This window comes from Pavona decussata, unplaced genomic scaffold (assembly GCF_977016875.1).
Source record: "Pavona decussata unplaced genomic scaffold, jaPavDecu1.1 SCAFFOLD_127, whole genome shotgun sequence".
NCBI classification, from domain to species: domain Eukaryota; kingdom Metazoa; phylum Cnidaria; class Anthozoa; order Scleractinia; family Agariciidae; genus Pavona; species Pavona decussata.
The window spans coordinates 890,003-917,017 of NW_028145541.1; the positions used below are offsets into that span (position 1 = coordinate 890,003).

The 27,015-nt window shown below is 39.6% G+C and overlaps 4 protein-coding genes across 4 annotated transcripts; 1 reads left to right on the forward strand and 3 right to left on the reverse strand.

The window, feature by feature from the left end:
• Positions 1-1,297: 1,297 nt before the first annotated feature.
• LOC146469076 (ectonucleoside triphosphate diphosphohydrolase 1-like) lies at positions 1,298-4,825 on the reverse strand. Its single transcript, XM_085123706.1, has 2 exons — positions 4,722-4,825; positions 1,298-3,439 (listed from the first exon to the last, which is right to left on the reverse strand). Exon 2 carries the CDS (start codon positions 3,422-3,424, stop codon positions 2,159-2,161), a length of 1,266 nt encoding a protein of 421 aa, XP_084979832.1. The 5' UTR covers positions 3,425-3,439; positions 4,722-4,825; the 3' UTR covers positions 1,298-2,158.
• A 2,140-nt stretch (positions 4,826-6,965) lies between these two features.
• Positions 6,966-10,367, reverse strand: LOC146469077 (uncharacterized). The gene is made up of 4 exons (XM_085123620.1): positions 9,832-10,367; positions 9,502-9,663; positions 8,346-8,578; positions 6,966-7,600 (listed from the first exon to the last, which is right to left on the reverse strand). The coding sequence occupies exons 1-4, from the start codon at positions 10,270-10,272 to the stop codon at positions 7,522-7,524; spliced, it is 915 nt and encodes a 304-aa protein (XP_084979746.1). The 5' UTR covers positions 10,273-10,367; the 3' UTR covers positions 6,966-7,521.
• Positions 10,368-10,930: 563 nt separating this feature from the next.
• On the forward strand, positions 10,931-12,987 carry LOC146469078 (uncharacterized). Its single transcript, XM_085123709.1, has 3 exons — positions 10,931-11,027; positions 11,132-11,293; positions 12,385-12,987. The coding sequence occupies exons 1-3, from the start codon at positions 10,979-10,981 to the stop codon at positions 12,918-12,920; spliced, it is 747 nt and encodes a 248-aa protein (XP_084979835.1). The 5' UTR covers positions 10,931-10,978; the 3' UTR covers positions 12,921-12,987.
• A 189-nt stretch (positions 12,988-13,176) lies between these two features.
• Positions 13,177-26,308, reverse strand: LOC146469079 (coiled-coil domain-containing protein 191-like). Its single transcript, XM_085123708.1, has 15 exons — positions 26,111-26,308; positions 25,978-26,013; positions 25,674-25,776; positions 24,677-24,895; positions 23,912-24,078; positions 22,162-22,385; positions 21,322-21,496; positions 20,369-20,559; positions 19,878-20,145; positions 18,665-19,160; positions 17,937-18,019; positions 17,521-17,622; positions 16,713-17,009; positions 14,316-14,470; positions 13,177-13,884 (listed from the first exon to the last, which is right to left on the reverse strand). The coding sequence occupies exons 1-15, from the start codon at positions 26,165-26,167 to the stop codon at positions 13,734-13,736; spliced, it is 2,724 nt and encodes a 907-aa protein (XP_084979834.1). The 5' UTR covers positions 26,168-26,308; the 3' UTR covers positions 13,177-13,733.
• Positions 26,309-27,015: the final 707 nt, after the last annotated feature.

Below are 27,015 nucleotides of genomic sequence, written 5' to 3' on the forward strand. Positions count from 1 at the left end.
GGCCCGAACAATGTAAAGAGCCTTTAAAGCCTCATGATGTGCCTAATTTGCCATGGCAGAAAGTTGGTGTTGATCTTTTCGTGCTGGACGGGCAATCATTTTTGATAGCCGTTGATTACTACTCTGGCTATTTTGAAGTGCAAGATATGAGTAGCACCACCAGCAACCGTGTTATCACCATTCTAAAGGCGTGGTTTTCCAGGCATGGTATTCCTGTGACTCTCATCAGTGACAATGGGCCCCCCTTCAACAGTGAAGATTTCCAGACCTTCAGTAAGGAATGGGATTTTCACCACGTCACATCAAGCCCTTATCACGCACAAAGTAATGGTCGTGTGGAAAATGCAGTTAAGACTTGCAAGTCATTGCTGACCAAAGCCCGAGCTGATAAGCGTGATCCTCTGCTGGCGTTACTTGAGTGGCGCAACACACCAACTGAGGGTATGAATGCTTCTCCTGTTCAGCTACTATATGGTAGGCGAACACGCACCCGTCTCCCAGTAGCCAAGCAATTGTTAACTCCACAGGTGATAACTGATGTCCCCGAAAAGATCAAGATTAGAAAGCAGAAGCAGAAATACTACTATGATCGTCACTCACATGAACTGCCAAAATTGCTTGACGGTGATGCCATTAGAATGCGATTGCCACGCGAGAAGGAATGGTCACTGGGGCGCGTCATTGGAGAGGAGGGGACCCGTTCCTACTTGGTTGAAGTGAACGGAAAGCATTATCGACGGAACCGCAAATGGCTCAGAGCAACACCCGAGGAGTTACCGGAGTCAGTGGAGACAAACCTCGACATGACCGATCCAATGGAACTGGTAGAGTCAAGTCCTGCTGAGCCGCCACAGGCAATGATACCATCACCAGTGGTTTCTGGGCCTCATACTGAAGGTCGTCCAGTGCGGGACCGCCGCCCCCCAGTGTGGTTAAAAGATTATGAGTGCTGAAATAAGACACTGACTCTGCCTTGTTGCCCCTTTTCTCAATTTGGCTTTATTATGTACTTTTGCAGGGGCGTTTTAATATAGGAGACTTTCTAAGGCAGATTTGAACATTATGTTGTTGCTTTTTATTACCATTAACGTTCTGTATGCATAAACTAAACTATTAGACTTAGGAAGGGAGATGTAACGAGTATGGTTACATGAAGTACAAGTCTAGTTCCCGCCTTGCGTGTCACGTGACCGAGCTTGTAGGAAGCCATCTTGAAGTTTTGTTGTCGCTGTTCAACCGGAATAAATAAGTTGTGTTTTGCGGACTCTGTGTCTTTCCGCCTGTCGTTACAATTCATTAAAAGTTAAACTAGTTTGCGAACAGTTTAGTCTCTAAGGTCGCTGGTCGATCCTAAGTTAAACCAGACGCTCCATGCTGAGTAAGCAACCCAGTGATCTTAGTGATGTAATACAAGTTAAATTAGTATTACTATTTCGCGTGCTTCTACTATGGGTTCGCCTGAAGTTTAGCGGTTATCGCGGCTAACTTGAATGCAGAAGACCGACCGAGGTTCAAGTCTTCGCCGACGAAACGCATTTTCACATAGTACAGTATTGCTTTTACACGTTGACTTACTTTGTTCTGTTCATATAACAGATCATTACAGTGATTCTATGTGAAAATATGACTGGTTCACTTGGTAAGACCGTGATTTCTCGGTTACTCAATCGTTCTTTGTGGAGACCTTGTAATGAAATTTTAGTTAGTGTTTTGGTGCTTGCCTTCTTTTTCTCTGTACAGTAAGGTTGTTTCAACAGTTCTCTGGTCTCCATGGTGACCGTCGGGTATTTGCCACTTTGTTATTTCTTGCCTAATTTTTTTTTTTTTTCAAAAAATTGAATGCACTCAGTTTTGTCTGGGAGACATCCTTGTTGACCCAGGGGGGGACAGTGGGGACGAGGATTTCCCGTCTGTTTCTCCTTTTCTTCGTCCCCACTTTCTGCATGCCCCTGGGTCGGTAGGATGAACGCGCTTTGGTGAAATTGTTAAGTTTCACTGAGAAAATGTGATTTGCTGGTGACAAAAGCTCTGTTCTAACCTCACACTTTATCGATCACGTACTGATTCCCTGAAAATTAAGTCAGGTTCGCAAAAACAATTACCCTTAACTCTCTTCAGTCATCATAGTATGTAACAACGAAAGACTAAATAGTTTGTTTCACAACAATCCAGTATTATACAGCATGGCGCCCAGAGTCCATCCCAAATCAAATCCTTTAAGCTTATTACCCACTTGTATCATTTTATCGCCAGGTAGTCCATAGCCCTTTGTGAGCAGCTCATAGATGAAATTGCTCCGAAAGCAGTCGTACTTGGCTTGCGGGTTACTTTTAACCTCTTCGTACTTTTTAGAACAAAACTCTCGGGAACTATTTTCAAACATGGCTACCGACAGGGGCTTCACGCAGTGAAAACATAACAGTTCGGTGTCATGGGCGGTGTAAAATATCCCCGAGAAAGCAAAGAATTCTCCGCGTAGACTAGGCTGGTCGTAAAACGGGCAGTCGGGAGATTTGCAGAAAAAGAATTTCGCAATGATCGATCGGCATTTTGTGACTGAAGGTTTCCCTACAACGGTGACGTTTCTACCTTTGATGAATGATATCGGCTGTTTAAAGCCTTTGTGGTGGCAAGGACTTTTCAAAATACCATTTGTTAAACTCCCATGAGAGAGAATTTCGATGGTAAGGTATCTTTGGTAAGCCAGGTCCAAGCCATAGCCCAGATAACTTCTAGCAAATAGACAATTTTTCTTATCACCTATTGTCAAAGGGACAGAATCATTCCCGGTGCTCTCAAACGTATTAGCATGGGACGCACCTCCTAAATCCAATATTCCGTAGGTTGGGTGAGGTGTCCTAGGACGAAAAAGTCCCTTTAAAAAATTCACAGTTATCCAACTATATACCCCCTCAAACTCACCCGAAATAATTTTTGCGTCCTTTGGATCAAACTTAAACGGACATTTGTTTTTGTCAGTAAAGAGTGTTTTAACTTTGTCAAGTATGGCATTAGCCTGGTCGTTTCTCAAACGTCGCATTCCTCCCGTGGCCAGAAAGAAAATAGGAGTGGAGTCATGTTTGTGCTCTGGCACGGTCTTTATCGCTGACTTAAGCAATGGCATCAGATATTCTTCAATTGCGACTGAGTTTCCTGCCAAACTGGCGATTCCAGGCTTAACTTTACTGAAAGAGGGTTCCATCTGTTCGATATCTTCCACTTCTAACGGGGAATTCGAAGTCTTCCCATTGATTTTGTAGATTTGCATCTTAGTTTTGCTGGCACCTACATCAAATACAATAGTGTATCTAGTTGAGCCTGAGCCCGCATTCGCCTTGTCTTCCAGCTGCGCATGACGACTGAGACAGGTGTGCAGTTTTGTTGCGCTGATCATGAGCAGTAGGAACAAACAGTAGTGAGCCATTGTTCCCGCTGAAACCTGGAAGAAGAGTCGTGATATTCAACATGAAAGACATTAACGAGGTACGCAGCAGTTTTTTTTGGACTTAGGGTCATTCATCATACATCATCATTTCAACATATGATCAAATTTAATTTTCTCATCGGTTTCCCAACAACAGCTATTACCATAGCAACGGAAGCGCATTGCCTCTTGTTTATCTTGTATTCGAGATTGTAATTTCAAAACTTCCACCTTAAGTCCAGAAAAACTGCTGTGAGCCTCCATAAACCATCACACTTCCATTCATCCATCCAACCATCCATCCATCCATCCATCCATCAATCAATCAATCAATCAATCAATCAATCAATCAATCAATCAATCAATCAATCAATCAATCAATCAATCAATCAATCAATCCATCCATGCATCCTTCCATCCATCATGAGATGATTTCACTAGTCGCAAAACCCACGGTTTACTTTGCCTTCACATGTGATCCCAACTCTTGTGTTTTTCCAGCGCACAGAGCTCTCAGATGCTGGGAATTGTACAAAGCACATAAAAGGGCTTTTCGGAGAAGTAAATATATCAAACTGCATCATAGCTTACGCAAGTAAGAGGGCAGGAAACTTCTGTCCCCTTTTAAAAGTATAGTTGAGGTGAAGGTAAAGGTATATTAAGGTAATACAAATTGATCTGTTTGGATCCTTAGGTTGAAAATTAAAGTTGCAGAAAGTTTTAGGACACGGAGTGCTGTTGGCTGTTATTGGTTTTCGAAAATGCTAGCTGACCTTTTGTTAAGCATTTTTAACGACATTTCTGCCCCTTAGAAAACGAAAGGAATTACTTCTCCAGTGACGCGAAATTTTGACATTTCTGATATCCACCGAAATAAACCCCGTTCCTTCCCCCCCCCCCCCCCCCAATTTCAGTAGAGTAAGGCGCAGTTTAGCAGCGAAGCATATCAATATGTAATGCGAATTCAAAATGGCGATGAACCATCACCAAACACAAACGCAACAGATAGCACACTTAGTTCAGTGAGAGCTGAATGGCCAAAGAGAAGGCAGATTCGGCTCTTATATTTCAAAATTGCATTGTACAGTGTTCGATGCTCGCGATGGAAATGTGATCTGAATAAATTCTAAAGAGTTTCCCTGAGAATAAAAGGCGCGAGGCTTTGGTTTTGAACAAACACACTTTGTAGATTTACACCATTATAATGACGAATGTCACGTCGAAAATATGACAACAAAAACAGATACTTATTCAACAAGATTGGCAATAATGCATAATTTAGGGCAAAAATACTTACCTTTCCGCAATTAATAAACCCCTGCTTTGTTAGCCGCAGTTAATACTTGTTTGCGTCCAACTCTATAAAATCATTACAACTTTCATGTACGTGGCTTCTGCAAAGAGTCACAATTGATTAAGGAATTACTACGACCACCAGGCAAGGTTTTATGAAAGTTAGCCAATCACAGGTAGAGATTTTAATAAAGAGACACTCCTTCTCAGAAAGGTTCAGCGCTTTCCAGTTTCCACGCGCTGATAGTTAAGTAACAAACAACAGGTGGACGCCGGCCATTTCATACCTTTATAATCTTTGCTTTTCTGAAAGCTTCAGCGCTTTTCACGTGCTGATCGTAAGCGTTAGGATATTTTAACACTGAAATAAACACAAAATGCGGTTTAAAAACTATAAAACTGGCAACAACAGCAACAAAAATGGACGCCATTTATGTATTTATAGTTTGTTTGTTTTGTTTTTTAGTTGCTTTTTACTCTGTTAATTTCTCCTGCTATTAATGAAATAATCCTTAAACAAATCCTTTTCAATTTTCCATCGAGTATTCCCCTTGTCTTCATTTGTTTTCATTCGGCCAAATCTACTATAGTAGGCGAGTAGTCTGAAATTTTCCACAATTTTCGATGTTTATCCTGCTTTTTATTGAGGGCACGATTACGTAAAAGAATGTTCCACCCTCGGCTGAAATTTCAACCCCTCAGCCGGGCTTTCTGAACAAGTTTCAGAACAAACGGACTGAAAAACCTGGGCCAATCTTGTTTCAAGTTTTGCCAGGAAATCCTGGATTGAACTTCATTGGAATCTCGGTACTCTGAAAATCGTCGTATATTCACTGTCAAGTAATCGGGCTCTGTTTACGAGGCTTAATGCTTCTTTTTCATTATGTGCAAAGCGCGTTATTGAATTCCTCTGTAAGGATACTATTCCAGAAGAAGTACAAGGCGCATCTCCTTGTCGTTTCTATTTTCTTATATTTTTGTCGCTTCCGTTTGCTTTCGTATACTTAACCACTGAGTGGGCAATCGGTCAATCGATTAATCATTTATTTACCCAGTATAAACCTGCAATCTGGCGTTCTCTTTTGGGGGGGCAGCACGAAAGTGTGGCAGCGCGAGAGTCGCCGGTATTTACCCACGTGACGTCTAATAAACGATTGATTGACAAATATAAAACTGAAGCGGTTATCAGTAATAATAAAAACAACAACACAAAAATGACAGCATCGGGCTTCGTTCTAACGTGAACACTAAATTATTTTTTTAGTCACGTGTCCGTTGATTCAGAAGCATTTTGAATCAGTTCTCTCAAATCAATGTGTGGTTTACTTCGGAGGGTACACTTTGTGGGGTTGTGTGGCTCGGTTCTCCAAACCCTCTCCCTATTTTAGACCAAAATGCGTCATTTTCCAGTTCCCTTTTTTCAGACCTGGCCTCTACAATAATTATTCATACCCATTTTCAGACCTGGTTTCTAGAATCCATACTCATTTCTGTCAAATCCATACCCATTTTTCAGACCAAAATGGTTAAAATCAAATGGCTCAAAAACCACACCCTTTGGCACTGTACACCCCTTTATAGCTTATATAGGGGAGTACCCCCCCCCCCCCGAACATTTATTAACAAGGCGTTTGGAATTTGGACCACACGTGTCTCTCGAACAATCAGGAAAAAAGTGCCTCAGCCTGGGCTTGAATGTGAATGAGCCCAGGACTGAGAACTTGTTTTTTTTTTTTTTTTCATCAAAAAAATGCAAGTGCCTAGGAGGTGGTCATAAAGATTGCTGGAATGGCTTAATGTATTGTACAGTACACCTATCTCAAACCAGAGGAAGGATCTTTGGTAGATGTGGGGTATTTGACCGTTTTAACAATTTTTTTAGCTATCTTCTCCCTGGCAGAAAAAGGGTATTTTTTGGATTCTCAGTCACTGGTTATTAATTTGGCAGTCAAATTATTTAGAGTAGGTAAGGTTTAATGTAAAAGAGCAGGGTTTTATTACGATTTTGAACAGGCAGGCAAGGGGTTTGTGCATCCAGCCAAGAGAGTCGCCTTTGGAATGTTATTTTATGGAAAAAGTTGGTTAAGGTGTTAAAGGCAACCATGGAAAGTTGTGTTCACAGACAGTCAATTTGCCTGGCGCCTGGCCCTTAATGAAACCCGTGGAATAGGGACAACTGTTCACTTAGTGATCACACAGTCCCTGGAAACCCTGAATATTTTACATGTACGAGAAAAAGCAAGCTTACAAGATTTTCAAATAAGTCTATTTAATTGCTTTCCTTAAAAGTAAAAGTGGCAAGCACAATTTTTTCACTGCAAGTCTTTCACTGCAGTGTGCTAGTGCCACTTGTATGATATAAAAATAATATTCTTTCTCTATAAAGTTTGCAATATAAATTTAAAACAAACTACAATATTGACAGACCAAAACTAACAGATATAAATTTTGGGTATATGTCTCTGAGATATGTAGGACTCTCTGACATCAACGTTAAAACAATTGCTCCTTGGCAATGTCAAGAACAGGGCTTTCTCCTATTTGAGTCAACATATCAATACAAATCAACCAGAACAAGGTCTTCACAAGGCAAGATAAACACTTGCTTTTGAGCAACGTTAAAAAGAGAGCTTGGTTGCTCAATGGACGATATCAATACAATACATGTAAAACTAAAACTTTCTCATGTAGTCAGTAATTCTACACAAGCTGTAAATGTCATTAATTTGCTCTTCAGCAAAACTACATGTAATTTTTTTTTTAAAATATTTTTCTGTTTAAAAATATGTACATCACCAAAGCCACTAAAACCTGGACTGTATTGTTTGCAGAAGGTCGACACAGGGCTGCAGCTGGCTGTTTTGTTCACATGCAGTTTGCATCCTGAAAAGAGATACAAAAATGTTGAGTTTCACACCCCTTCTACCTTTGGTATGAGTTTTTTCCCCAGATGGGTGGAAGAGGTTCAGGGTCCGTTTCTTGAAGATCCTGAGAACTTACTGGGAATGCTTAATTTTAAAATCTTTATAATTCTATGAAAACATTGGCCAAGTACCATGCCTTTTTAAAATTGGCAAAAAAACATTTAAAAATATAATATTTATTGGCCCAGTAAGTTATCAGGAATTTTGAGAAACAAGCCCCAGGGACCCAGACCTAATTCAAGACGGCCTTGATTTTCTCATTTTGAAACATTTTTCAAGCCTACCCTATGCCTTTATGCAGTGTAGTACCACCTAGACTCTATAGAATCTACTAAATATAAAATTCTGAAGATAAAAGCAAGCTCTTTGAAAATGAAAACAAATGTTTGGTTTTATCACCAGAGTTGATAAGGTCAAGTACTTTTCAACCATAAAGAGATGCAAGTGCTGATGTTTTGAATAATTATTAGCCCTTCTGGAGTGAATCATGTTAGCCCTCTGCTTTGACGATGCATAGGAGTTTTGAGATCCAAATGCCAAGGCACAGACAGCAAAAATGCTCAAATGCTGCTCAAATAGAAAGTCTTAAAAAACTTATCTTGCTAGAAGGTTGATAAAATTTTAACAAGGGGAACTACAACTAGAACAGAAAGCCTTGCAATAATCTATTATCATCATCGTCATTATTATTATTATTTGTTTACCTTTCTAACAAATCTTCACATTTTTCTTCTGTAAAGCTACTCTTCAGCTTTGTCAGAGCCTTTTTACACTGAACAGCCAGAGACTTGAAGCACTGCTCTTTGCTCTTGTTGTGAGCTGGATTGTCCCAGTTTGGCATGCCATCCACGTATGTCCAAGCCATCAGAACATAGCTGAGTGATGATTCCCACAGTTGCGAAGACACAAGGGTATTTCCTTGGGTGACACACTCTTTCTGTAAAGGAATAAAGGAATTGTTTAAATCAAAGAGGGCATCAAGCCTCAAGTGATGGCACCTGTGTGTTAAAGCCATCCGTTTTAGTCCACTAGATTCTGGTACGTGAAATCAGTACTTTGTTGGGGGAGTATAGAGGGCTGTGTGAATCCAAGGGTTTGGGAAAGAAAGACTTTTTAAGTGTCCAGAACTTGCTTAACTCCTCCCCTTCCCTCAAATAATATATTTCACATCACCATTGTAGACTTCAAACAGTCATTTTTCTCTTCAAGTTCACACTGGGAGATGTAATTTGTCAAAAGCATGAACTAATAAGGCCTGTTTAAAGTATGGATTTCGTGAGCATGCAGGTATGTGACAGTTCCTAAAATTTAAGCAATATTGTATAAAAAGGTAGTTTTGTGCATGTTTCCGTCTTTCCGGTCCGAAGGGCATTTGCAAGTGGACACATGAGGTTTCAGAAAATGTCTCTACACAAGTGAGATCTAGTTGAGCTGTCATACTTTGCAGGCTGGTCTTTTATTATACTTGTACAAGGTGGTTTTAACTTTCAAGTCTGAGGTTAAAATACTAAAATGTGGCTATTCAAATGCAAGCTATTGAGCTTTGTGATGCAGTTTATAATGTTGTTTAAAGTGATTTTAAATTCTGAGTCTGTCAATAAAATTAAAGTGTAGCAGTGGAAATGAAACCCACTAAGCAGTACCTTCCTGCCTGTGACAGTATGATAAACAGCACCACAGATAAATTATTTCAAATTTTCATTTCCGTTAGGGAAATCGTGAAGTGTGACCATTCAAATGAAAGCTACTAAACGGTGCTTATTTAAAGTGTATGGAAATCGATGTCTTAAAAATTGTAGTTATGCAATTTTTGTAGGTGAAGTGAGGACGAAAGACATGCTTCATCGATAAACTGCTTACCTTGAACGCTGCCAGGTGAGTATTCACGCGGCGGTAACAGAAAGCGTCACGCGAAGACCCGTACCTCGTGTAAGGGAAGGATTTGTAGATATTTCTCTGTAAATATTTCAACTTTTCTTCTAATTCTGAGAGATCAGGCTCTGGGATAAGACCTCGAAGTTCCTTGTGGAAAAAAAGAAAAATGTTAATGAGGTTAAAGAGGAATGTGTTTCAAATCAGCATAACAATGAATCACATGCAAACCCCTTTGTTGTCAATGGCGTCCTTCGTATTTAAAATCCTCTTTGCAATCTTAGTGTTAGTTTTGAAAACATTTAAAGTGATCCCTACCTGTTCAAGATCTGGATGTCTCTCTGCAACTAACGTGTTCACCAAATCTACTAACTGTGCTTTGGAGAGGCCGTTCAACGTTACTGAAAGCGCGGGTGATGCAACTTCGCCGTTTCGCGGGCTACCTCCAAGACGAAGACGTTTTCGTTTCTGGGGATTCGCTTTCTTCCTCGGCTCGCTCTCTGGGGTCATAAACGCTGAACTAGCCTCTGCTTCTGCTTCACTCTCGCTCTTGTTACTCGTGTCTTCTTCACTGGTCGTATCTCCAACCGTTTCCTTTGAAGTTTGGAAGAATCTCTCCAAGGCCGCCTGCTTCGCGGTTCGCTTCCTTCGCGAGCTCGGAGCGGAATAAGAAATGAAAATATCTCTCTCCGGCGAGCTCTCGTGGCTGTCTTGCATCGTATTTGAGCTGAGATTTGTGATGTCTTTCATTACAGACATAATTAGGCGCCAAAACGAGGAATACTTTAGAAAGAACGAAGACAAGAACCTATTCTGCAAGCGAAGCGAGTTATGAATGAAGATATTAACCGCGCGAAGGCATATAAAACAAAGCGAATTTGCGCGCCAAGAGATGCAACGCTGTGATTGGTAAATTTTTGCCTCGCTTTCACAGAGGAGAACGGTTGGATTGGAAACTTGGACCTTTGAGGGAATGAAGGAATGGAAGAAAAACGGAGTATTTCTTCGAGGTTTATTTTATTTTTCCTTTGGCCGTGAATGACTGATGCGGTTAAAAACTTGACTGAATAATGGCTAAATGCATTGAGGGCGTGATGTTGTAAATTGCCGAGGTTTATTTCACCCATAAGGCAAGGAAATGTTTGCGAATTAGAAGACGTGAAAATCATGACCACAAAAAAAAAAAAACAAAAACAAAAACTGGACGCTGTTATTTTTCACATTAAATATTGGGCCCGATTATTCAAATCAGAATTGAGCTAATCAGGCGGCGTTAAGCAAACCTGGTTTATCGCAAACCGGGTTTTCAACAAACGGACCAACAAAGAATATTTTTTTTTTCGTGTACAGTCGAAGTCTCGTTTCGTTCCCCAGCTTTAATCGAATCTCGCGTGATATATCGTAAGCCGCGCTCGAGCACCAGTGTAACGGTTCAAAGCAAAAGAACAACTGATCAGAGCTTGCGATGACCAAAGAAATGAAAGCATCTAAAGTCACCAAGAAAAATATTTCCAGTAAGTTCAACATTTTTATTCTACTATAAAATGAACGGTTGTTGTTTTTTGGCCTTTTTACGTGAGCATCACTGAAAAACAATCGCACTGTTATTTCATTTCAGCAAAGGGACGCTCTCAAAAGTCGAAGAAACCGCAAAATGCAAAGGAAACAAACAAAAGCACGACAAAGCCTAAGACTTCATCTTCAGCGCAATCGAATGCTAGAAAGCAAAACGGCACTGGTCAAGTTGAAGGCTCTGCAAGTGCGATACAAACAGCGGCAGGTAATGAAATCAGGCCGATTTTAGATGCGCTCTTTTCACTCTTATTTGAGTTGCTCGGTAATGTTTAAGTTTCATTTCGCCTTCCCCACGGGCTTGGTTGATCAAACAATATAAAAACAATTTCTGACTGCAAGTTACAGTGATCTCTTCAAACACTTTCAGTTTTTCAGTCCAAATTTGTACGTCTTGTCTTTGAAAAATTTTGCTTTAAAGGGACAGTATCACGCTATTTTTAGTAACACATTGAAAATCGGAAAGACGCTATTCGGTTTATAGCAACCAAGATATAATGACAAAATTCCATTAAAAGACTATCAGAATGCAAAGAAACTATCCACGGATATTTTTGCCGGCAGATGACCAAGATAGAGGGGGGTTCAAATTTGAAAACGTCTGGCAGACGTTTTCAAATTTCGCTGTTGTAACACACTAAAAATCGCCGGTTGTACTATATTTTGGTTCAACCTTTCGTCTTAGAATCACTATTAATATTTCTTTAAATTAGCGATTGAGAAATTAATTAACACAGTGTTTAAAGTTTAAATTTAGTGAATTTTGGCCAAAAATCATGATATCTCCCATCGATCTCCCATGATGCTGCACCCGGCTTTAAGTTTTCAAGGGAGGATTTTAAATCTTAAAGGCTTAAGAGCCTTTGACTCCTAATATCAAAGAACAAATTCAGCTCCTATCTTTTGCCATATTTTTCTTATAAAAGTACTGGGGAGAAATTATCACAATACCACGAAAATCATATTCTTAATTCTCATGATCACAGGGGCTGAATAAGCATTGATATTACAAGGAGAAGTTTGATGCTGATCACTGTTAGGACTTTTAAAAATGGTCAAACCACTGCAATGAGCGAAGCACAGACACATTCACAATCTTCATTCTTTGTTTGAACCACCATTTATAATGGGTAGTGGGAAAATTTATAATTTTTTTTTATCACCGCCCCATTTTTCCCACCAGCCATCAAAGTTAGCTGGCTTGTTAATGTAACTTTCACCAAAACCAACCCACCGCTCCCAAACATGCAAAATATTAAAAATGTATTTATTTCAACGTCTCATTTCTATAACACGCAGACGAACGTCGCCTCCGGAAGCTCAAAGTGTTCCTAAAAAGTGTCTCATACAACGGCTGCGAGGGGACAAACCTACCGAACCTAAATGACTTGTATGTAGACCAGCTGCTCGTGGATGAATTTCCGTGCAATGAACTCTCGAAAAACGAGGAATTCAAGTGTAACCCGACGCCATTTGTAATCGCGAGCTGTTTTAACCGAAGTCAGGCCACGGAGAATTCTAATAACAACGGGAAAGGAAACAAGGGGGCGAGGAGAACGCCAAGGAAACAAAATTCCACTCCGAGGAAGAGGAACCAACAAAACAACGACTCACCAAAAACAACAAAACAAGATACTGCGCTCAAACCGAGTAAGCCGTTGATGTTGCAACAACTCAAATCACCGCTCAGTGCAGAAAAGAAAAATCCTGTTAGGAGACTTTTTTACGAGCAGGGTGAGAAATCAGGGAAAAGTTCACCGAGAAAGGAACAAAATTTGACTAAAAAGTCACCAGTAAAACAAGCTGAAAAGAAAGCAATCCATGATCAAAAGTAGAAACATCGGCCATCTTGCATCCAAAGAGACAAATTGCTCCAATTTGCACATTATTTTGAACACTCTTTTTATTGTCTGCGAGACGTTACTGAAGTAAAAACGTTGTCAGTCTATCAGCGTGCATAACTTTACATCACGATAACATTAGATTCAAATTTCGCAAGGCAGATTCAAGTATAAATAATATATTCAAGTAATGAACCTTGCCAGAGACCTTTAAAGTTTGACGAAAATAATAAACTAAAATCCGGACAAAGACTGTATACTTTGTTAAACTATATTCCGCAAGAACACTTTTGCCTGTAACCCTCAGTTACAGCGTCAAATAAACAGACACAAAAAGTGCTTTTCGGTGCAAAAGTGTAACTTGTCGCGATAAAAGCATCCGTTTCCCTCTGCAAACACTGCTATTTAAACTTTTACGACTTTCGATCTTTGCAAGATCGTTTCCCACTTTTGCTCACACAAAACACTTGTTACGGTAACCAAGTTTGTTTTTCAGTAGGAACAAATTTGATCTGAATGATTTCAGAAACATTTTCTTCCAAAAGTTTCCCCCGACTCAGTGTTCAGCGAGTATACAGGTTAGCAGTACCTTCAAGGGTTATTACCCACGATTACCGATGTTACATTTTAAGCATCAACAAGAAAGTGATCTCTTTCGTCTCGTTTTTGATTTGTCGCCACACTGACTCGGCGTAGACAATCTCGAAAAACACTTCGCCGACTTTCCGGACACGATAGCCTGAAGAGAATTGTCTTCTCCCCTTCACGGGATCTTCACAGTGTGTTTTCAGACAATGATATAAATAATCACGGTGGTGATTCAGTCAAGTTCTGAAAATCTGGTAGCCATGAAGAAACTCTTTTCCTCATTTCTGCTCTCCTAGTTTCCTTTTCTCGTTGTGCTCGTTTCATGGGGATGTATTTCTTCCAGTAGATCATTGCTAGCTTCTTCAATCGCCTGAAAATAAAAATAAAACTGTGACGAATGCGCTACCTCAAAAGAATATGAATATTAATAAATGCGAGATAATCACCACTGTGTACGCAACTTAAAAGACTATGTCAGCCGGAGCACATGCACATTAGAGCCCGGTTAAGACTAATTTACAAACAACTCTTCGCGGGATTTTTGCTTTTCCGCCATTGCAAAAGGTTTCAGAAATATCGCAACAAACAGCATCCTAAAGTGTGACCATTCAAATGAAAGCTACCGAGCAGTACTTTCTTGTGGTGCTGTTTATTATGCTGTAAATAGTGGTTCTAACTTTAAAGTCTGTGGGTGAAATCAGCTTCTGAGCAGTGCTACAGTACAGTAAGTATTATCTTAAGTCAGGGTTTGGGAGTGAAAGCGCTCAAATGTAAGAGTGGGTTCTCTTTTTTTTTCATTACCATTCATCATGCTCTTCAGCTTGTCTTTCCTTCTCCCATAACATGATCTGATGCTCCGTCACGTAATCCTGCCAGTATCTGAAGTACTTTTTCACAAGATACGACGAGCAGTAATCCTCTGCCACCATCTGCAATCTGACCGCATGCTGACCATACTACAACACAAACGACAACAGAAAGATCTGAGTGGCCTTTCATGTAATGTTTAAAAAACGAGCAGGAGTGTTTTATTGGGTTTTCGACCCGGTAAAACACGTGCTGCGAATTTTTTGAACGGCTTCAAAAACATTCCTGGAAAAGCGTGTGTCAATAGAGTTCATAACAATTATGCTTTTGTGAATGTTGGAAATTAGCATACGAGAAAAACACCGCATACTAAAGAGGAGTGTTTTATCAGCTGATAAAGCACCGCATACTAATAAGGAGGAGGTTTATCGATATAAAGTCACTGCACGTGATGTATTATCGACCATTTGATAGGTCAATTGGCTTATGAATTATTAATGAGTTTTTAAAGTAAGGCAGAATCCATCTCAGGCTCACTTTAATTTTCGTGCGAATCTGTTGGCGGCACCGGTGACAGTCTCCACCCTATTTTCTTCAACCCCTCGTTAATGGCGGCTCTGCCACCAAAAGACACGAGCGAAAACCCAAGCAAACGAGCCTACTAACAGACTTAGAGGAAACCTCCCCTGTTGAAATAAGTTAACGTTAAATTGTCGAAACTACAATCTTATTTTACGTTTTGTTGGAAAACATGGAAATAATATTTCTGTGCTGGACAAAGCAGGATTTGATTATCGCTCATATTCGCTTTGAAATTTCCCGCTCGCCGCCTTGTTGGATTTCATGACGTAACACGGTTACTCAATTGTTTCACACAAAAGAACTTCCGCTCACTAACAATAGCGTTAACCGTATGACGTCATAAAATTCAAAATGGCGGCGCGCGGGAAATTTACAAACGAAAATAGACGATAATCATATCTAATTTTTATCACACTTGTTTTCTATTTTTCAAACTAAAATTTAGAATTTCGACATTTCCAACAATTTAACGTCAAAGTTTGTTGTCAGAGCGAAGGGTCCCTTTAAGGACGGTGCCTACTATTGTTACTGCGCATACGTTCTGCGCATCGCGAGATACTCAGGTTTCCTATGGGTGGTTCCTACTAATACAGGAATATTTTTGCGCGGTTTAAAACTATGCGGAGAAAGCAGAACTTACCAAATATCTTTGGGATCTCAAAAGAAAATTGGGGGTAACCATGCATTTTTCAGAGAAAATTAAGCTTCAATTAAGCTTCAATTAAGCTTTATATTTTGGCGCTTTTTAGAGATATTGTTGCGTAATTATCTCTGAAAAATGCGTGGTTACCCCCAATTTTCTTTTTGGATTTCAATAGGCCTTGCTAAGATCTGCTTTTCCCGGATAGTCATAAACCGCACAAAAATACTTCGGTATTAGTAGGCACCGTCCTTAAACAGGCTTCATGGCATGCAGTTCAACAGGCTCAGCTTAGCTCTAGTTTCAAGAAGATATAGTCCCTTCTAAACTTATCCTGATAAATTGAAAACGCATCTTTTTTCTTGGTTAGTGTGGACGGAGCCTTATCCACTCTGGAGAGCGTTTACAAAAAGATGCGGTGGTCGCAGTGGCTCGTATTACTATAGGAAACGAGAATTTGTTCAACCTCGATTCTCTTCAGTGACATATGGAAAACACTCACTTCGTTACCCAGGGCCTAAACTGTGGAATGATCTCGCTCCTAGAATAAGATATCAACCCTCTCTGAAGGAATTTAAAAGAGTCATACGTAATCAGGACCTTACTGCCCTAGCTGCAAAGGTCAGCAGCCATCGAGGCTGCAACCTATGCCGAGAATGACTGTGGTTTACATGATCTTTTTGCGATTGATTGATGTAGAAATTTTTAATATTTTAATATGGTTTTACAATGTAAATTTTAATTCTTTTTTAGCTAGATTTAGTTAGGCGTCCACTATTAGTAGAGGGGACTTCTTCCCTCAGCAACATTTTTTTCGTGACACGATAATAAAGTTATTATTATTATTATTATTATTATTATTATTATTATTATTATCATTATTGTTATTATTATTATTATTATTATTATTATTATTATTATTATTATTATTATTATTATTATTATTATTATTATTATTATTATTGTTATCATTATGTTGTTTACGTTGTTTTAGTGTGAACGGAAGGCCAAACCGGAGAAAAAGTATCTAATTTATGCGGCCGGATTCAGTAGTGTAGATGGGGCCTATGTCGACTGGTAGCGGACACTGTCGGACCGAACGTCATATTTCCGAGAGAAATAAAGAATTGTATAAATATTTAAGTACGCATCAAAAAAGTAGGACTAACCTTTCTCCATTGTTTCCACGTTCTACGTAATAAAATCCTATTGTATAACGATTCTGCTGCCCGATCTCTCTCTTCCTTCATTTGTCTCATGTGCTCCAACCAGGGAAAAAAACAACAGGTCAATAAAACTCTGTTGCGATGGAATGTGGCACGTGACATGTTCTCGTGCGTCATCTCTACTAGACGTCTCCATGGTAACAAGCCAAACTTGACGAGCAAAGTGGTGGCGTAGTGCTGCGTTGCCATGGTAATTTGGTGGCGATTGTGCTGCAGTTGTCGCTGTTTTTCAAGTTCACGCTGTGAAAGCAAAAGAGTGAAAAAACGTTGGTTGATGGAAAAAATGTTACAAGAATGGATACTCTTGTATCTAATCTATCAACAGTATCAATCCAATTGGTAGATTACTACATTGGTGTCAAAACAAAGTTGGATAGGTTATGATGTTTAGACAAAATAAATCTTATTTCAAACTTGACAGTAAAAGAAGTTAAAATCAGAATAATGTATGAGGGAGGCTGTACGACCGCAAACGAGAAAGGAAGGGGAACCAATCCAATTTTTGGAGGGGGGGGGGGAGGGGGTTGGGCACTTTAATTCGCCACCAAATGCTTTGTGTTAAGTTTCTGTCTCTCGTTGTCAGTATATTTAATTTGTTTCGTTATTTTGCTCCTGCAAAAAAAGCTTTGCACAATTAATTTTTTTGGTATTTGCTCATAGATTTAATGACCCGTCCTTTACAGGATTGATTGACAAATTGCAAGTAGAAATGAAGCGCTGGAACGATATCAAGGGCACGACGGTTCCTTACCTCTCTGGCGACTCGTTTCTCCTCTTTTTTCTTGCGCAAAGCTTCTTGTTTTTCCGCCAACAATTCTGCTTCTTTTCGTTCTTGTTCCTTTTTGAGAAATGCCTGTCGCGAAGTGAATAATAGTATTTGTCAAAAAAGTGAAGATATCAAGAACGAAAGCTAACACGAACACGCACGAAACACGCGGGAACACGCATATGCGCAGAACATGCTTTGCTTGTCATTGAACTATTCCTGCGAGAAAATATAGACTGCTTGTAGTGTTGGAGAAATCCAGCTACTGGAAGTTGTGATGTGCGTGACAAATCGGTCACGCTTTCGTGACAGTGACTAAGCAAGAAAGACTAATCATCTCAGCCATTCAACTTTGCTAGTATATTACGAAACATATGAGCACATAAAAATGATTCTCGTACCAGTTTTTCTTCCTCTGCTTTTTTCTTTTTCTCCTCCAGGGTTTTCTTTCGGAGCATGCGCTGCTGAGCACGTTCCTCCATGGCTTTACAGACAAGAACAGCAGGCGTCAAGTTAGTGAAGTGACAGAGAGGAACAACAACAACCCACAAACAAACAAAAATGACAGTGAATGATGTAGTTGCACGCGGCAAGAGTAAACGTGGACAATGTTCTAGGCCAATGACCGCAGTGACACTTAAATCAAGTATAGTATAGACAAGCTTTTTAAGGGCGTTTCCCTGTGTATCTCAGAGGCTCAGTTTACTTCGGCTGCTGTAAATATACCTCCCTTAAAAATGTTTTGGGCCAAAATGTGCGGCAAAGATCAGTGTTCAGGGAAACACTATACTAAATCAGAAAAAGGAAATTTTTGCAAAAAGCTACAGTAGTAAAAGGGGCGGTTTGGGTTTTGGTAGACGCCAGTCAATCAGATAGACTGCAAGCAGTCCCTTTCTGGTCAGTTGAGAGGGTGCGCTCACAGCGCAGCGAGACTGGAGCGAGGAGAAATAAACGACAACGCCTCTCCCCAAGCCCCCCTCCGCTCGTTTGCTCCAGTTTTTCGCGCTCGGCTATTTCGCGCGACCTTTCGACTATCCAGAAAGGGACTGCTTGCAGTCTATCGATCAGATTACAGGGATCGTACTATGAGATCAAAATGGGCTCCAAACCTAGACGACATAAAACTTACCAAGATGAAGGGGTTTAGTGGTGGGCTTCTGTGACTTGACAACAGGTTCCCTTGAGGTGAATTTACTGCGCTCGGTAGAAGTTTTATCATCCGATAAACCACTAAACCCAGATCGCTCTGTTAAAACATTATTATCTGTAGATAGAGCATCTTGTGAATCAAGTCTTTCCTCAGATTTACTCCTAGATAAACCAAGATCATCTTTGTCATTGCCACGTTTCTTCTTGTCGTTCTTTTGCGCAGCAGAATAAAGAATCTCAACGTTTTCTACTTCGCTATAACTCCGTTGTCTTTGAGACCTAATTCTCGCTTCTTTTTCAGTCCTGATATTTTTCTTCAATGGTTCTTTGGTTTGTTGACTAGTCCAAGTTGGTTTACATGTTGGTGGTTTACTGTTGTTGGCCACATTTCTTGACGAACTTTCCTCTAAAGGTTTCTCAGCTCTTGTGTGATGTTTATGCGGCACAGTCCTCGTCGGTTGTGCAAAAATTTCATCCTGCAACAAATAGGACAAGTTCAAAGGAAGATTAAACTAAGAAATAAGGGCACCACGCAGCTCACAGGATTGGACGAGAAAACAGTAGCGGAGAAATGAACAAACAACAGAAACAAGTTATGATAGATCAGAAATTTAACTCTGCAGTTTTTGTTCAAATGCTAAAGTGAACCCCATGAATTTCCCACTGAGTGTTAGCCTTTCATCACTTTAACAAACACTGTAGGTTTAATTCTCTGATCTGTCATTTGTGTCCTTAGTGCTAGCGGCACAACATTCATTTGTCCCAAACAGAAACAATCTACCTTAGCACTGAAACAATAGAAAGAAATTAAGAAATTGATTAAGAAATTAAGCATTTACATTCAAGAATTAACTAAAGGTTACACTGTGCGACTTTTATACTCTTCAGTGAAAATTATCGTGTTGAATCGCTCTGCTAAAATCACACGTGCAGTAGTCTAGAGTACTCTGTTATTTCTCTCAGGGACAGTAGCGGGGGTGAAACACGCGAACACGCGTGTAAATCGCCTCTTGCGAGGAGACACGACGCGCGTTGGAGGAGAGAATATTTCTTCCGCGAGATGACACGAAGCGCCATGGAGGAGAGAATTTTTCCGCCATTATGATCTACTAAAACCTGTAAAAGTTCACCGCTTTTAGGAATTCGTTGTTTGCTGAACTTTGTGATGATTTTACATCACAAATAACTCTTACCACTTTCCTTGCAGTACTCGAGCTCTGTTCAGCTATGTCATCCTCAATATCCTGTAACTCCAAACTCATACCAGTTCTGCCGCTCTGCTCGCTCCACAGTCTACCAGTAGCTGCTGCTTCTAACAAAGCAGCCATTTTCTGAGTCTTTCTGTTATGTTCTTCTCTAAGCTGTCTCTCTTCCTGCTCATTTTTGACCCACTGATGCCATGCACGCAAGTAGCGGGACAGCAAGCGCGTGCGGTGAAATTTTGATGATAGCTGCTCCTTTCTGGAAAAGAAAACGGCAAGAAAATTGAAAATATAAACATGATTCTCTTGCAGAGCTGTGAATCATCATTCCGATACCAACGCTAAATGAATGCAAGGTAAAAGGCGGACAGGTTAAGATGCACACAAACCACAGGTGGGTTACACATGAGATCTGAAGGTTGTTGCTTTGGGGCATGGACTTTCCTACACACTAATTGCAAACAGGAAATGAGAATTGTCACCTGTGCTTTTCTTTCATTTCCATGGTAACAGCTTGTGCTTCCCTGTCGGATCTAATGTGATTGATGTACGCTCTCCAAGCGTTCCATGCCCTCAGTTTGCAGCGCCAGTCAGACATAGCACGTGCCTTGCCTACTTTGATTCGCTGCGATGCAACAACTGAATACCAAGCTGAAAAGTACTTCTGAACAAGCTGAAACATGATAAGAACAACACTTTCCATCTCCAAAGTTAATGAGACACAGTTAATGTTGGTGCCACCTTTTACAAAGCTATTTTTGTGTGGCTCATGACAATGTGGGAAAGCAGATCTTAGCAAGAGCTATCTCTCTCCCCCACAGAGGCTCTTTCACTCTCTCCAGTGCCTTACTTATCTCTACCCAACCACTGCACTCCTTATTTCACTCTCCTTATTTTTCTTCACTTAAGCATGAAAGAGGCCTTTGCGATAGAGAGAAAAGAGCTATTGGAATCCAAAAAGAAAATTGGATGTAACCACCCTTTTTCTCAGAGATGATTAACAAACAGTATTTCTAAAAAGCTTTATAGTACAAAACAATCTATGGATTTTTTTCTAAATTGAAGTTAAATTATCTTTCAAAAATATGTGGTTACCCCGAATTTTCTTTTTGGATGCCAATAACAATAAGATTTTCCTTTTCCACATAGCCATAGACCGCGCAAAAACACCTTAAAGTTTATATTATTATTTTTTATTATTTAGTAGTCACCATCCAAAAGAAATCAGGGCTCACTGGACCTTGCAAAGATGCGCAGTTCAAACATATGTGCAGTAGCAAAAGGAGGTATTGTCCTTAATAAAGTGTTTAGCATCTGTTGCTGAACGAAAGTTTTATGATATCTAGACTTGCTGGGACCATTAAATCTATTCCTTTAAAGTTGCACACAATCTCAAAAGTGTGAAGGCATTTTCTTTATAGTTTTTGTTTTTTACCCTAAGATTATTGCTGGCCTTTTCAGCTGCCTTTCTTTCCATCTGCTCTAGCAACATTCTCCTCATCTCTTCTTTCTCTTCAAACTCCTTCCTCTGCTTTTCCATTTTCGTTGTTTGTTCTTCTTCAAGATACTGCCGAGCAAGTAACTCAGCCTCCTGATCTTTACGCCGCTCACTAAAGTACAATGGATTGTACGGAAATATAGGAAATTCAATTACTTCTATTTGTCACCCTACTTGCAACAAGAGGGATTAAGGTGGAAAAAGGTTTTTAGTGCTTTATATTTATTTAATATTATTGAGAAATTTCAGTATTCCTAGGGTCTCTGGAAGTCTGGTAGCCTAATAACTTGGCCATGTTACCTAATGCAATGTGTGAATCAGAACTTGCTGTCAAAATACACTAGCCAAAGGCTAAAAGTGCTGTTACACTAGGCAATTTTTCTTGCAACTTGTCTCGCAATTTTGTTGAGCCATTGTGACACAAGTTGTGCGGATCGTTGCCTGGTGTAACAAATTGCTCTGAAATCAACATGTCTCACTACGTTTTTGTTGCAGTCACTGATGTACAAAGTAGAATTGACTTCTACTTCTTGCAATGATTCTCATGTGGCAGCAAAAATATTGCGAGGCATGTACATTTCAGGGTTCATTACACTAGGTAATGATTTGTGCAACTTGTGTCACAAAGAAATTGCGAGAGAAATTGCAAGAAAAATTAAAATTGCCTAGCATAACAGTCCCTTAATGTCAACCACCAGTGACTGAAGTAAATTATAAATGTAAAATTAATAATGTCTTTAAAATTGTCCTAACAATCAAGCTGACAGAATTACTGACCTTTCCACTTTTTCTCTTGCAGCTTTCTTTTCCTCCTCCATAGCTCGGCGTATCTTTGCCATTTCCTTGTTAATCTCATCTTCCTCTCTCTTGAGCCGTGCTTGTTGTTCCTTCTCTTCTCTGATGATCTGCTGACGAGCCTCTGCCTCTGCTTGTTTGCGAGCTGAGCGCTCCCTTCTTTTCTTCTCCAACTCTTTTTGTCTTGCCTCACTTTTCTCCTTCACCTAACACAAAAATGCCAGAGTTCTAATCATCACACGTTATCACATGATTTTAACATTGGTTGGATATTCATTTAGCATCAAACAACAAACTAACATCCTGGACAAAAGTGTTGGGATGATTTCAAAACACACCACACCAAATGCCAACCCCCCCCCACCCCTCCCCCATGCAATGTTGGTTTCTCACAGTGTTTACAATCTCCATGATTTCAGTGACTATCAACATTGCTTTGTGGGAGGGGAGGAGCGTTAAAAAGATTTCCTGTAAAAGTTTAAGCAAACTTAAAGTGACTGTTAAAATGGATGCAGTTTACAAAGGCATACTAATTTTGGAAGAAATTTTTTGGGCTTTCCAGGCGCGTAGCTAAGGTTTCGATAGGGGTGTTAGTTGAGCCCCAAATCTTGCTGAGCGCCAGAGGCGCACTTACTAGGAATTTTTGAAAATCTAGGTTTCCAGAAACCTCATTTCCTGCATTTTGAGACCCATTTTAGGCAAATCACAACTTTGTTTTACAGCAGCTTTTTAAGCTATATACATCATTTCGACGGCATAATTGTTTCTACTTAAACAAGAAAGTTCAATGTACATTCCGCGCCCTGTCGACGTCAAGTTCTGATAGCTATTCGATCTGCCAATAGTCATACACCAAGCTAGTAAACTGCATCATTCTCGGGTGTAGGCCTTCAAACAAATTGACTTTCACTATCTCGTCAAGATTGACAGGCATATCATATTTGATATGCATTAGAGCCAGGGCGGATGGCCTACTCTCTCCCAATCGTACACCTCATGTAGTTGTTCAACCTCCACATTGCGCTAATGGAACGTTCTCAAGTGAATGTTCTCAGGCGAACTTGTACGTAATTGCGCGTGAAACTCAACAAGGCTTGAGCTATAAAGTTTGAAGTGAATCACATTCAGAGAACAAAACGTATCGCAAAGCATGCTTTTCTATGGCTTTTTCGGGCGGATGCGTTTTTACCGCAAAAATGAAACGTCATTAAAATTAATCTCCAAGGGTGCTTGACAATTTTTATTTTTCCTGAGGATAAGACATAAGGCCTAGAGAATGGGTTTATATCTCTATTTTTCTTTGGTTGATGTATTTCGACCAGAGGAACTTTATTTAAAAAGTTTTTCTTCCGCCATTATTGATCTTCAAAGGGGGTTCGTTCGAACCCCTCGAACCCCCCCTCCTACCCGCCTGCTTTCAGAGACCTCTAATGAGGGGATTGGTGCATAATCCCTTTCCGGTGGCCATTTTACCTTTTAGTCATCAAATCAGTCGATATAAGCCCTAACAGTGATCAGTATCAAATTTCTCCTTGTAATATCAATGCTTATTCACCCCCTGGGGTAACAAGAATTTAGGATATGATCACCCAAGGTACATTTTCTTGATATTTTAAATAATTTCTCCGCAGTACTTTTATAAGAAAAATATTGGGACAAGATAGGAGAATTTGTTCTTTGGTATTAGTGGTTAATGGATAAAATTATTATTGTGGTCTATTTTCTGTGTCACCTGTTTATGCCTGAGTTCCATCTTGGGTCTTGGATCTTTTTTCTTTTTGTTCCCATCAAACCCCAGATCATTCAATATGTCTTTCTCAACAACTTTCTTGTCAAGCATGTCTCGCAGTATTTGCTGTACAGATATCTCATCATTGAGGTCATCATCATATTCTGGACCTGACAAGAACAACCACAGAAATGAATAAGTAACTGATTATTGTGAGGTGACTTTAACCCTTTAAGCCCCAACCGTGATCAGCATCAAATTTCTCCTTGTAATATCAATGCTTATTCATCCCTTGAGATCATGAAAATTTAGGATATGTTACCCAAGGTGAATTTTCTTTATATTTTAATAACTTCTCCCAGTACTTTTAGTTTTAATAAAAATTAATTATGGGGACAACATAGGAGAATTTGTTCTTTGATATTAGGTTTTGAAGGGTTAATTATACAGGCTTATGAGAATGCTGATAAAAATATGTTTTCCATACCTAACTTCAACTTTGTGTTTGTCTAAAATAATGTGAAATTTGTTATACTTCTTATAGTATAGTCATATTTTTACTAATCATCTGGAACACAAGATTGTTTTTTTCTACCTGTTATTCATTAGGGTGATTTTCATTTGACTTTGAAATGTAGTTTTCACACAAGAACATGACTCAGAGACCAAATGTGAACCATAAAATGACTAGCTATCAATGCGTGCTAGAATAGACCCTCTCCACTGCAAACGATAAGGCACTAGTATTGAAGTAATGTCATGTCTCACCCATAATATTAAGAGATGGACTGTTGTCATGACTGTTCACTGATGTCCAGTCATGTGACTGTAGTAGATGATCACCATAGTCATCTTCACTGGCAGGACCTCTGGCCACTTCTTCTAAAGGTTTGCTTCTCTGAGCCCAATTTTCTTCTTTAAATTGCACTTCCAGATTAACATTGTCATGCTTTTTTTCGTGCAGCCAGGAATCCAATAAATCTTGGGCTACAAACAAAGAAAACAAACAAGAAATTGACTCAGCTTTATGTATCAGTCAGTTCCAAGAGCGCCCATCTCCACCCCCCTCTGGCTGACCCCCAGGCATTTTTTTTGTCCCACAACCATGACAAAGAAGCTGGTAAAATGCCCCATGGTGCAGTTAAAAAAGGACATTGATTTCTTTGTGAATTGCTGCTAGGTTTACCTGTTTCTAATAATAAAAGCTTATTCATGCTAAAATAAGTCTTGGATAATTCCTATTTCTTAGTACATTGTGCTGTGGTGGTGACCATTCATTTAGTGGATCTGTTGTAGGTTAAAATTACCCAACCTTAACAAAGGAAAAATAATACAAATCAACCTAGGTTGAAATCATTTTAACCTTGATTCATTTTAACCTACAACAGATCTACCATCTCATTTGTGTCCTCCTCAGATGTAGTTAATCAAGAATTTATAGTCTTTGCTGGTGAACTTTATCACTGAAATAATGAGGTGACAGTATTGTGAGGTGAAAATCACAAGGCCGTAAAATGCTGTCAAAATACTTGTTGGAAAAATTTCTGGCTAATGCCTGGGAGGGGGGGGGGGGGGGTTGGGCACTGCTGATATCGACTGATACATTATTAGTTTAATAGTCAACACACCTGGTTGCAACTAACAAAATTAATAATGATAGTTTATACTGCTTATCTTTCACAAACATATTCACATATGTTTTACTCATTTTTTGCATGCTTAATTTTTCATCCTGTCTGTTATATCAGAAGTCAATTAACTGTACCTTCCACCAATGCATCATCATCAACATGAACTTGTTCCAGAACACTTTGATAATTGTTTCCAAACACCTCCCTAGCTGCTTCTGTTGAAACTCGCTCTATTCTCTGAAGGATTAAAAAGGAATTTTAGACTGTTAAACATTAAGGGAAAGACCTTTTTCGAGCGAAACAATGCTTGATAATGACTAAGGCTATCGAGCAGGTGTAAATACATAATTATAAAACGCCATTAGATGGCGTTTCAAAGTTTAGTAACAATGAGAAATAAAACCACTAGCTTAATGTTATCATATTGAAAAAAAATACCTTGATCCAGTCTTGTACATCGCCTCTTGAATAGTGCTGTTAAAACAAACGGCGAGAAAAAAATTCATGATCACAATTCTCGAATAAAACTTCAAACAAACGTCAGAATGTTTTGGGGTCTATTTTCTCTTACCTCCTTGGGGTTAGTGTGTCGATTCCATTTGAACAAGTTCTGTCTCGCTCCAGCCATCACAGTGTGTTACAGTTTTTGATGGAAACAATATTTGAAGTCCGCAGGCCGATGAAATTGGATGGTATTTTCTGATATAAACTTCTCAAACTGTCCGCCATTTTGAAAATACCCATCATGCATTGTTAACCTAACTCGGGCTCATTCCTCCATCTGAATACTTTTAACCACAGCTCTTAACCGTATGGAACCTCTATGGAACCGTATGCATACTTCAGAGCGGAAAAACGCAAAAAGCATGCGCGAACTTTGCGTGAGTGCTGGGCACCAAACTGTTTCAAAAATGGCGGCAATTTTAATTTTCTTATTTTCAACAATTTACTATGCTACCGCAGATATCTCGGTAAGTAGCGATAATTATCCCACACAAGAAGATAGCTGCAGATGTAACCTTGCTGTGGTTCGATTTTCTTAGGGCTTCTTAGACTTTCAGAAAGATTTTCAAACCTTCATTGTTCCCGCGGCGTGTAAACAAATCGCCTCTACGGGTCTGTTATTGTCATGGACCTTTTTACAAAAAGCGACTATATAAGCAAACCCCTGAATATTTAAGGTCGAGAGCTCAACCCTGGGTAGAAAAATAGTTAATCGTTAATTACCCAGTTTGCCAAAGTATATAATTGTTTGCCAGAGTGGATTTTTAATTTTTTTCGCAAGGATCTAATTATTGGTGTCGAGGGAGCAATTTTATGCGATGCGTTACTTTCGATCTCTTAATATATTGTACTGCTTTATTTCTTTTAGTTTAGTTTATGTCTCTTCAATATATTGTATATTTCTTTTTGTCTTTCACTGCCCGCCTCAATTAACTTTCGCTACTTGCGGTCTTGCGGTCCATGATAAACACA